This window comes from Pleurodeles waltl, chromosome 6 (genome assembly GCF_031143425.1).
Source record: "Pleurodeles waltl isolate 20211129_DDA chromosome 6, aPleWal1.hap1.20221129, whole genome shotgun sequence".
In the NCBI taxonomy this organism is placed as follows: domain Eukaryota; kingdom Metazoa; phylum Chordata; class Amphibia; order Caudata; family Salamandridae; genus Pleurodeles; species Pleurodeles waltl.
Genome location: NC_090445.1, coordinates 345,252,458 through 345,264,749, shown reverse-complemented (window position 1 = coordinate 345,264,749; position 12,292 = coordinate 345,252,458). Strand labels below are relative to the sequence as shown.

Here is a 12,292-nt window from a genome sequence, read left to right as displayed (position 1 = left end):
TAAAATCCACTTTAATCCATCCCAATCAGTCCAGTCTAGTCCACGTTAATCCACCCTATTCCAGTTGAATCCACCCCACTCCAAATCACCTTAATCTACCCCACTTCAATCCAGTTAACCACTCTCCAAACAATCCACCCACTCCAATCCACTCCAGTCCATTCGACCACAATCCAGTCCACTCAAATCCACCTGTCCAGTTTACCCCACCCCAATCCATCCCATCACACCCTAATTCACCCAACTCAGTCCAATCTACCTCCACTCAAATACACCCCACACCAGTCCACCCCACTCCAGTCAGCCCTACCCCATGCCAATCCAATCTACCTCACCTCAGTGTAGTCCACTCCACCACACCCTGATTCGATCCACCTCCTCCAGTCCACCCCAATCCACTCCATCCCATTTCAGTCCCCTCCACCTCACCTCACTTCACTCCAACCCACAACACTCTACCCCAATCTAGCCCACCACATCCCAGATCTGTCCACCGCACTCCAATCCACTCCATTCAGTCTACCCCACTCCAATCCACTTAAGTCCACCCCACTACAGTCCAATCCACCCCACCCCAGTTCCGTCCACCACACTCCAATCCACTCCATCCAGTCTACCCCACTCCAATCCACTCCAGTCCACCCCACTACATTCCATCCCAGGCCAATCCACCCCATCCTATCCCAGTTCAGTCCACCCCACTCCAGTCTATCCACCCCACCGCACTGCAATCCATCCCACCTCCATGCAACCCATCCAACTCCAATCCAATCCACCCCGGCCCTTCAGTCCAACATAATCTACCCCATCCAATCTAATCTATTGCACCCCATTTCAGTCCACCCAACTCAAGCCACCCCAGTCCAATCCACCCCACTACCTCAATCCACTCTAACCCATTCCACCCTATTCCATGCCACTCTACAACGCTCTCTGCCACTGAGTCCTACTCCCCTCTACTCAAGTCTGACACACTAATCCTCCTACTCCACTTCACAACATTCAGACAAACCCACGCTATGGCACTCTACTTACTCTCCCACTCCACTCTGACACTCCACGCCACTAACCTGTAGCCACGTGGAGCAGGAACGATGCTGATGTACAACATGGCAAAACAAAGCCAATAGGTCTTCCATAGGCGAGACCTACTGGCTTTGCCAATGCTCGCTTAGAAGATGCCACATCAGGGTATCCATGCTGGCCAGGTTTGATTTTGCGTAATTTCCAGATGGCGGTCAGTGACTACTATTTTGGTTGGGAGGGAACACCATTATTTGACAGCATGTACTGAGAAACCAGTGCCACTAACTGTTTTATTTTTGTAAAGTGGAATGATTATTCAATATACTAGTCGGGAATTCTAGGTTGAAAGTACTTGCTGATTTTCATCCATGGTTGCACAATAAGCGTTAGTCGTGCATTTGAGGGCTCTGAAAACAAGTCCGCTGTCGAAACAGATCATTTTATAGAAACATGTTGATTATAATATCAGTAAAGCTGCTTAAACATGGAACATAGAAACCAGCCCCTGGATTTATCATTTTCCTCTTTCCACCCCTACAGGGGACAAGCACTGGGTGTTTGACGAAGCCACTCTGGAGCCTGGGTACCCTAGGTCACTGAAGGAGCTCGGGAGGGGTCTGCCCAGTGATCGGATTGATGCAGCTCTCTACTGGATCCCCAACGGCAAGACATACTTCTTCCGAGGCAACAAGTGAGTCCTGGTTTGCTGTTGCATGAATGTTCTTCCACCTCCCTGATAGGAACATCCTCCCTGAAATAATCATTCCTGCAATCATTGCCTCCAGTCTAAGAGCTTCCATGCTTTGAAATGCCTGTTCCTCGTGTGAGTGCCTTTGGAGTCAGTGCCCGGGCCCGCCTCGGTGAGATATCTCCATCCTGGTGAGAGCAGCTCTACTGCTGTGGCATCACTGTTTTGAGAACACCCTCTGCTATATACATGCCCTGCAATCAGTGCCCCTAAGCCTGGTGAAAGTGCATGTGCCAGCACCCGCAGCAAGCACCCACTGAGGCAAATGCCACAACTTTGGCTATGGTTTCATCATTTATCTATCTTAGTTGTGTACCCTAAGTCTACAGGTTTATATCCCGTAACCTTCTAGCCCAAGGAGTTAGTTCACTGTGCTATGTATGAGGAAGGCAAATCTCGTTTACTGCTCTATGTATGAGGAAGGCAAATCTCGTTTACTGCAAACCTGCACTCTGAGATATTTCACGGGGGAGAAGTGCTTTCTGGTAAACAAAACAGTCCCTTTGTTCTCGGGATGCAGTGGTGTTTGCGAAACCCATCTTTCATGCGTAGAATGTCACTCTCAAGCACCTGTGCTAATAATGATGGTGTATATTGAAAAACATTTATTGCCCGAACCTGCTACTGAGTACCGGCATTGTGACCACAAGATACATAGAGCATGTTGCAAATATCAGAGTTACTATAAATGTGAACAGGACTAGCATTCCTACCATATTTCCCAAGAATATCTTACCTAACTCGTACACCCTATTTTAAAACGAATTTGAAAGCATACATTTAACTAACATTCTGGGGGAATGTTGGCATTGTCATTACATACCTGAGCACAGCTGCCTCTGTGTTATCAGACTTAAACTTAATGAGCGGGACAGGACGAAGTACCATTGTTCACCCAATGAAAACAGGCAGTCCATCGTCGGAACTTGGCTTCTGTGTGGATGTCCAATCTCAGTCCAAAAAGGTGACAGTAACAAGTAGTCTGGAATCTGACTTCTTACTAGAGAATTTGGGTGTGAAGTGCTCTCTAACCTGAGTGGTCAAATGTCAGTGTTTATATCATAAACTGACCACTGCTTATTCTAGCTGATTGTGAGTTAAAAGCAAATTAGAAACGCAGCAGAAAAATGCAGATGGAACCAGCGTTTCTATGATGCATCACGTCTCGTGACCATACCGTCTCCTTCTCTAGACATGTGTACCAGGCACTCTGGGATGTAGATGTTCATGGCATCTTGGCCATGCTCATGTCTTCTAATCTCCTAATAATTAAGGAGATGATGATGTTCTGCAAACTGAATGTGCTTGTGTGTCGTGAAGTATGGAGTACCTTGTTTGAGGCTGAAAGTTGGAAAGTAACTCAGTCAAGCTAACGCTAAGGGTATTTTAAGATGGAGTCTGGCTCGGGAATCTATATCGCATTGCTCTTTTCTGGTTAGAGCGTCCTTTCCTAGCACTGGCAGCAATTTTCCCTGCTCTCAGTTCTCCCAGAACTGTTAGAGCGCCACCTGGTGTTGGAGTCCTTCCAAGATGCACAGACCCTCTACTGTTAGTGGCCAGTGCTAGAATGAGCGCCCCTGCTGCCGCTCCACTCCCAACCACAGAGAGAGCACACCTAGCTGGTAATTCTAGGACAGCCATTTATCACTTCTCTTGAGTCGCTTCCTTAGTACTGTGAATACTTGACCTCTGAGAGTGTTGGCATCTCTGCAGTTCTGGGATTTTGGTTTGACAAAAAATTAAGTGATCTTGAATTGAGTAATTTTTGTAGTTTCATGTTATGAGATGGATTATAATGGCTAGCAACAGGCTAAAGTAAAGCACGTCAGCTGCTCAGTGAGACCACACGCTTGCAGTCCCCACCTCAGTAAAAATAAATGCTTCCTGCCACCCTCACCCTCCAACCCTATTGTCACTCCGAGAGGCGTGTCAGCGGGCACCCACAAGTTAATCACGTCCGGTGGTGGTTTTCCCACCTGATAGGCACTGGACATGACCGTCCCTCTTGTTCGATGCCTGCAGTCTTGGCCCATGATGTCATTGGCACTGAAGACCGAGCTGTAATGAGCGCCTCCAGTCCCCAGGAAGTGGGCAAGTCTGCTCTTACTGGGGCGCCTCGTTGTTTGCTAAGAGTGTCTGTCTCGGTGGCATGCCTGGGCAGCGCTAATTATAGGACACCTCCTGTGTCATCCACCACCTCCTCCTCCTCCTTCCTGCCTGGGATAGCCTTGGCGCCGGATGGTAGGAGACCTTCAATCACATTGTGTCAGCTGCACCTGACAGTACTCGACTGGCATTCTTACATATTTCATGATGGCCCTGAGATCTGTTTGGATTGCATTCTGAAGTCCTTACAGTGACTTTTTCCAACGTGTTGGCATTCCAGGATGCCATTTTTACCAGATCTGCTTTTGAAAGGCAACCCATGTGATGATCTTGGTATGCCATCCTTTTAGGTGAACATCGTAGGAATTCATCTTGCTGACAGTTATTGGAACGCATTTGCCTATTTGCCCATCCTGAATGGCAGCCTATCAGGTCACTGGTTTGGAATCTTAGCATTCTGGGTGACAGTCATGGAATGGCAACCCTGTAGGTGCACATCTTGGGATAGTAACCTGCCAGGGATACAGCTTTGAATTACTGTTGACAGCCAGTTGCCTTAGAAGACATCGAACTATTTGACCGTGTAGGAATGTGCCTAACTGTCAATCTCAAAATGCTATCCATCAAGTTGGCAGACGCGCAAGTGGAGTTCTGCAGTGGGATTTTTGTGGGTGTCCTTCAGATAATGTTTTACAACACACAACAGTTTTGAACCGCCGCCCTTCAAAGTATTTATATCTGACTAATATTGCGAGAGTCGTCTATCCATGAATTTCCTGTGTGTGAATGCTGATTGTGGTGTGATCATGAATGTAGGGAGTGAGACCTGATGGCTTCAAGTTGACCGCCTCAAAAATGTGTTTGACCATTAAATTTCCCACTAAATCTCAGATTGGTGTACACACTGAGTACCATCTTGGTGAAGGTGCATATGCCTGCTGGTAGACCACATGACATTGTGGGTCAGGGTGAAATGGGCCCCTGTATGCCTGGAGTGCCAGAGGCAAGCCTCACACATTTCCTTCTGCTATCGTATAACTTGGAGCAGGAGTCAGTAGCGGTCACCATCGCCTTAAGCTAGCTCGCTTTTGCTCTTAAGTACAGGGGCATTCATTAACCACTAACTGTGTCTTCCCCTGCCTTTTGCAGTGAGAATAAAAACGGCATCTGCCCAGCCCTTTGAAGCTGGTGATGTCTGTGTTTTTGACGTGTAGATTTTGGGGACAGCTGGGAAGGATTGGATTGCAGGGCAAAGCTACCCGGGCCGAGTAAACCAGCTCCAGATGGGTTCCTGAGCTGAAGGCTAAGTGATACCTGATTGCCCTTTGATGTGGCAGAAGGCCTCGAAAGCGAAAGGGGCTGTCCTGCTGCTGTTGACTAACTGTTCATGCACTTTCAAGGAACATTTCATGAGTTAAGACCCTTTTTTGGGTAGGGAAGGGCCTCTTAAAACGGGGGCCATAGGAAAGTGAATTCTAGTAATCCGAGCAAGTTTTTGTTTTGAACCCCAGCTGTATTAACTATATTGCCTTACAGATGATCATCCCTAGCTATTCGTGTATGGGCAGTCTAAACCGTTCCGTGTTTTACACAGATGCATTTTATTTCCCAGCCTCATTTCTACTTTTTCTCCGGGGAGTAGAACACATGGCCAGCATCTTTTGTATGGCAGACTATCCTACTGAAATAATGGGTTTAACCTGTAGGCATAGGTTCCAGTGTTGCCTTCCTCAGCCACTGATCTAGAAAATGTTCAAGCTTTAGAAGAAGAAAAGTATTCAGTCTTTGAATAAAATAGAGAGAGTGTTCATTGTGGAAAGGAAAATGTTACTTACCTTTAACAACAATTTTACAGCTTGAGGCTATTAAAGTTTTACCAGCTGTGCATCATTCTGCTGCCTAGTGTTAAGGCTCCTAATAGCAGGTTAGTTGCAAGAATAAAGCCTAGGACGGTCTATCTTCTGTCTCTGAATGTATACATGGAAGGAACTTAGGGCCTTGGTCATGTTGCAAAAAACACTTATTAACTGGTGGTTTTAATGCTTTCAGGTATTACCGATTTAATGAGGAGATGAGGGCGGTGGACAGCGATTACCCAAAACCCATCAGTGTATGGGACGGAGTTCCAGAATCTCCCAAAGCAGCCTTTATGGGTCCAGATGGAGGTAAGGAAAAAGGCATTGATCTGGAGAATGCAAAGAAGATGCACGTGGAGAGTCTGAACAAAGTGTGCAATGACATGCAGTGCACTTGTTCTCTTTGTTTGAACTCTGATTCTACTTCAGCATTTTCTCTTTTGCATTTCCTTTCAGTTTCTGCTGCGGAGCCAACTTTGTTCTCATTGTATTTTTGGAGCGTTCTAATTTTTAGGGTCGAGCGCACAAGCGCTCTGGCCTGTTATAATCTCTCTGTGGGCTTTTAACCACGCCCACTCTTGCTATTCATTCTTTGTTGTGCTAGTCTTAGATGCTTCATTTTTATTGGTGCATTTTGTGAAATGCCCCCCCTTGGTGTGCTGAGTTCCCTCCCAGGCGATTTCACTTAGTGAACATTTTTGCTTGCCTTCACACTACGTCATGCTTCCTTCTGTTACAACATGTGATGGCCCCTCCTTCGGTTTTGGTTTGCCTTTCATCCCAGCCGCGATCCTTTCTAGACATTCACGCAGGGAGCCAATAACTTGCATGGTCATGGTGGCCGTGGCGCTTTCAAATGTGCTTGCTTTGGTCAACTGTTTTAATTTTTAATTTTCAATTTATGTGCCAAGAAAAGTCCAGTTAGGGATTTACAACACTAATAGCTCTAACTCGAGCAAACGCAAGACCCATTGCATTGCAAATGCTTGTTTTCTTCTATTGTCAGTCTCCAATGGCTCCAACTCCTTTTGAAACCTTTCCTCTTGGGAACTGCTGCTGATTCGAGATTGTACTCTTTGTGTGCTCCGAAACTTTATTTGGGCTTATTATTTATTCTCTGTTTTGAGTGATCTTCTGTTTCCTCTAAACCTCTTCTTCAGCCTTCACCTACTTCTACAAAGGCAGCAAGTACTGGAAGTTCAACAACCAGCAGCTGAAATCTGAACCCGGCTACCCCAAGTCAGTGCTTCGTGACTGGATGGGCTGCCAGCCTACTCGTAAGGATGAAGACGAGACAGAGGTGGTCATCGTGGAGGTGGATGAGGAAGGAGGCTCGATCAGCGCTGCCGCCATTATTGTACCAGTACTTCTCCTCATCTGTGTCTGCGCTCTTGGAATCACGGTCTTCCTCTTCCGGCGGCATGGTACCCCCAAGAAGCTCATCTACTGCAAGCGCTCCCTGCTGGACAAGGTCTGAGACTGTGCCCTGGCAGGTCGGACATTGCGCACATGCCGGCATCTGTGCTGCGCATCGACAAAACGAGGAGATGGATCCCCCTTCTCTGCTTGATGAACAATGTGGGATGTTTACTTCGTATTTGTAGGGGGGTGTTGGGGTGGGGATGAGTTGCAGGGGGTACCCATCATTCCTTTCCATTGTGTTTACTCTTTTATACAAGTGACAAACCGTACGCCCTTCTCTCTCTCTTCTCCCTATATCCGATTATGTTCGCCTTGACTTTTGCTTGGTAACAATGGCTCACCCTTTTCTTCTGTGCTTCCATGTTCTCTACACCCCCACCCACGTCCCTCTCCAGCAGCCTATTTTAATGTCACTTCATCTAGAACATGAGTGGGGTGCTGCGCACCTTCCACACTTCAGAAACTATTTGAACTCCTTGTGGGAGCTGGAGACATTTAAATAAAATAATAGGACTATCAAATTATTTTTTTGCCCTCAAAAGACCCTACCTCCTCGCATTTCTGCTGATGGCTGAAAAGAAGATTACATCGAAGATTAAAGGGCAGTCAGGAGGGGAAGCTTTGTTATGTCTACCCAGGTGCATCTGGGAGAGAGTGGGCTATGTATTTGAGGAGTTGGGAGGGTGCTGGCATGTGTTTTCGGAGGTCCTTCGTCTGCGTTCATGTGATGGGGATATTGAGAGCAGTTGGGTACCTGAATGTGGTTAGTAGTTGAGACTTGGGTGCCACCGCCTGCATCCTGTGGTGTTGCTAATACAGAACTTTCATGGCTGTTTGGGGGGGGGGGGGTGGTACATTTCCCTGATACCCTCCATATTGTAGTGCTGGGTTTCTTTGCATTTTTATGAACACCATGACATGGTAAACGCCTCCCACCACAAGTTATAGTCCCAGAGCATGCTTAATAAGAAAGGGGGAAGGAGTGCTCTTGCCTTGCGATTGGCAGTCGCGCCACAGAATGATCTGACCACCGTTAGAAACAAAAAGGGGCCACAGCGACTCAGATGGAGGCGAAATGTTAAAGTAGAGCGAAGGAGAATGGTGGACATGTTTGGCCTTACACTTGGTGTTCTCGTGTCTCACTCGCCCATCACCCGATTCTGCAGAAGGCAGCTATTCCTCTCTCACGTTGTCCAGTCTTTAGGAGACATACAGTACAGCTAGCTAGCTCCGGCCGTGGCCATAAGAGACTGCCTTCCCATGGAAGGCAACCGGGAGACTGCAGCATTTGACCTAGCTGGCAAAGGTCAAAGTGTATCATGTTCAGGCCCGGATTATCTTCATTTGAGACATACTTTTGTTGTGTAGGTTTTTATTAAGTCTGATGTCTTCTGGTTTTAGGCCGTTCAGCACACATTTTGATCTGAAGGTCAGCACGCAGTAGGCTTTGTTGCGTTTTTAGAAATTTCAATGTTGTAACTTTTTTTGCTTAAGATTCAAGCAGATTTAGAGTTACTCCCCTAAGAGAATGCAGGAACACTCCTGGACACGCTTTTTCACATTCTAGACAAGGACCTGAAAGAGCCCATTAAATATTGTTCACCCCGATAAAAGCTACCGAGGACTTTAGATAATGTCTCAAATTATGTTAATGTTGCCCCCTCTGAACTCAATTCTCCCTCTCGTTCCTTGAATGTATACCCATCCTCAACTGTTCATCATCTTGTGTGGTGCCGGATACCTGTCATGGGACACTGCTTTCAACTCCTGGTATAAAACACCAGAAAACCTTGAGCAAAAATGGCCGGAAAAGACTGGGGCAACTAACTGCTTCTATCACTTGACATCCTCAACTCCTTTATGGGGATTTTTTCTATGCTTTACGCTATAACTTTCGCAGGGTCCAAATGATGTTTTAAATTTATTATGTACAGATAGCCACTTTCTTGGTATTAATACGTCTTATCGGGTAAGCCCGACATAACCATTCTCCTGAATGCTTCATACAGTGCTGCATTTATTGGGCTTGCAGACAAAAGGTATGAAATGAAACTTTAAAAAATATATATATATTTTTTTTTCTTTTACATTTTACCGTCTGAATGGCCATACGTTTCTAAAACTCACTTACCCGTAAGCAGCTACTCTGAGTAAGGGATGAGAGAGGAATCTGTCCTAAACTAGAAAAAGCAGCAGGGTGATGTCTTGAGATGAGGTCTCTCCTGATAGACATTGGTTCACAGAAAAAGGCAAAGGACCTGGACAGACAATAGCATCAGCTAAATTGAGTCCTAAAGATAAATTGCAAAAGGGATTAAAAGAAAGGAACATTATTTTTGGTGATGTGGCAGGCTTCCAGGCCAATGAAGCTTGTAGTTTTGCAAAGATGCTAGGTAGCACCCCCAATGTGGATTTTACCAGTTCTTTTAGCATACTTGGCCAAAACAATGTTGCGATTTTTGCAAAACCTATGAACCTCGTATTACAACGGGAATGTAACCCTCTCAAGGTTTCTTTTTTGTCACCATAACTGCAAGCTGATCGGCATGCAACTCTTGTGTAGATCCCTGGAGACCCTTCAGGGTTAGCTTTTCTTTAGGCATTGTTTATTGCTTGCCAAGGGGAAAGCAGCTTTTGGTCAGTCACTACAAACCTCCTCCAATGGGGATTCAGTAGTAAAATTGCATTATGAGCCTCAGCCAGTGGGATTTTAGCAATAGTTGAGGTGCTAGTAACCTTAACCAATACGTATGTATTAAATGCAGGCACTAAATGCCGCAGCTAAAAAGGGATCTATCCATAACAAAATCGGAAAAAGGCCCCAATCAGCAGAGGTTCTCGCCAACAATGGAGACTCGAGCTTTTGATTGGCATAAAGATTTACTGTAAGCACTGTTAAATGTTTTCCTTAATTGGGACACAATACATTGGCATGGAAGTCCAGTGTTGGTTGCAACACTAGCAAAAGGTCCTAGAAATGCACCTGTCACTGGAGGTGCAAGCTAGTGATAACCCTCTCCAACACATGGATCTATGTCAGAGGCACAACCAGCTCACCGGGGCCACACCTGACCCTGTCCTCGCATCTTCTCTAAACTTCTCTTGTTCTCTTCCATAGCATCTGCTTTTGACACTTTTTCGACACTGATTGCTCATGGTCATACTGGACTGTGCCTTACCCTGATGTGTGATATACGAAGAGGGGCATTGATGGCAACGCATTTTCAGGTAATTTAAATGTTCCCCTGCCCCCCATCATGACAATACAATAGTTAGCTGTTGTTTGTTTTTTATTTTCAAGCTCAGTGCTTCACACTTCCTTCTCAGAAAAATCAGCCTATCTGGTCAAGTTTTCTACCAAATAAAAAAATAAAACAATCAGTTGTAGTTGGTGGGACTGCAAAACTCCAAGTCACCCACAAAGGTACCAGGCATCGGTAGGGTAGACAGGTGCCAAACGTGGCCCAGCATTTTTGCACGCCACCTCCGGTTTTAGTGCCTTTTTTTTGTTATTTTTTTATTTTATCCATATTTTTAATACTATAATTATGATGTAAAAAATATTAATAGATAAGGAGGAATTAGCGAGGCCCTCTCTATTACAGGGGAGGGTTTCCTTACACATCCGGCCTTGCAGGTCAGGGTTCCGGGTTAAAAAAAACAAACCTCTCCTGGCATGTGTTTTTAAAAATGATTTGACTAAAAAAGGGAAAATATATACGTTGTACAGGGTTTTTGGGGCGGGAGGGGTGCCAATGCCAGTGGAGAGGTGGGAGGGAAGTGTTAATTCGGAGCTGTTAGTTCTGGTTATGTTTTTTAAAGAGTAAGTGATTTGAAATGAAACAAAATATGCAGCTTCTAAAGAAAATGTTTTGTATCTTTTTGGAGAACTGAATAAAAAAAAAAAAAGAAAACTTGTATATGGTGGCTGATATTTTCATTAGTTTTCCAGTTTTGTTTTGTAGGCTGGGAAAAGGGAAATCTGTGCTTGTTGACCCGTAAGGCGTCGAAATTACGACACTAGTGACCAACTGGGTGCTATGTAAATCCTAAATAACAATACCAGAAATTAGTCCCAGAAAACTATAGTCAAAGACCGTATGCTGAAACAAAAACGCAGAGCGGTAATAAACACCTACCCCTTTTGCATTTATAAATAAATATTGTATTGAGTTTTACAGTGCATTATACCGCTGAGGAGGTGCCGAAGTTCATTTGTGGATGGGTAGCTGTAGGAAGTTGGCTCTGTATGCACTATTTCAAAGTAAGGAATAGTATGCACAGAGTCCAGGGGTTCCCCTTCGAGGTAAGATAGTGGCAAAAAGAGATAATACTAATGCTCTATTTTGTGGTAGTGTGGTCGAGCAGTAGGCTCATCAAAGGAGTAGTGTTAAGCATTTGTTGTACACACACAGGCAATAAATGAGGAACACACACTCAAAGACAATTCCAGGCCAATAGGTTTTTGTATAGAAAAATATATTTTCTTAGTTTATTTTACGAACCACAGGTTCAAGATTTACATGTAATACTTCAAATGAAAGGTATTGCAGGTAGGTACTTTAGGAACTTTGAATTAGCAAAATAGCATATATACTTTTCACATAAATCACATATAGCTATTTTAAAACTAAACAGTGCAATTTTCAACAGTTCCTGGGGGGAGTAAGAGTTTGTTAGTTTTTGCAGATAAGTAAACCACCTATGGGGTTCAAGTTTGGGTCCAAGTTGGGGGTTCAGAGCAACCCCAAAGTTACCACACCAGCAGCTCCGGGCCGGTCAGGTGCAGAGGTCAGAGTGGTGCCCAAAACGCATAGGTTTCAATGGAGAAGGGGGTACCCCGGTTCCAGTCTGCCAGCAGGTAAGTACCCGCGTCTTCGGATGGCAGACCAGGGGGGTTTTTTAGGGCACCGGGGGGGGGGGGACACAAGTCCACACAGAAAGTACACCCTCAGCGGCACGGGGCAGCCGGGTGCAGTGTGCAAACAAGCGTCAGGTTTGTAATTGAAATCAATGGGAGACCAAGGGGTCTCTTCAGCGATGCAGGCAGGCAAGGGGGGGGCTCCTCGGGGTAACCACCACCTGGGCAAGGGAGAGGGCCTCCTGGGGGTCACTCCTGCACTGGAGTTCAGAT

General features: G+C 45.5%; 1 protein-coding gene across 1 annotated transcript in view; it reads left to right on the top strand.

Moving 5' to 3' along the window:
- The window catches only part of MMP14 (matrix metallopeptidase 14), an 81,685-nt gene extending 70,613 nt beyond the window's left edge, over positions 1 to 11,072 (top strand). The window contains exons 8-10 of the mRNA XM_069238243.1: positions 1,567 to 1,717; positions 5,930 to 6,045; positions 6,897 to 11,072. Of these exons, the coding sequence (XP_069094344.1) occupies positions 1,567 to 1,717; positions 5,930 to 6,045; positions 6,897 to 7,213 (584 nt within the window). The 3' untranslated portion in view covers positions 7,214 to 11,072. The remainder of the gene's footprint in view (positions 1 to 1,566; positions 1,718 to 5,929; positions 6,046 to 6,896) is intronic.
- The last annotated feature ends 1,220 nt before the right edge of the window (positions 11,073 to 12,292 follow it).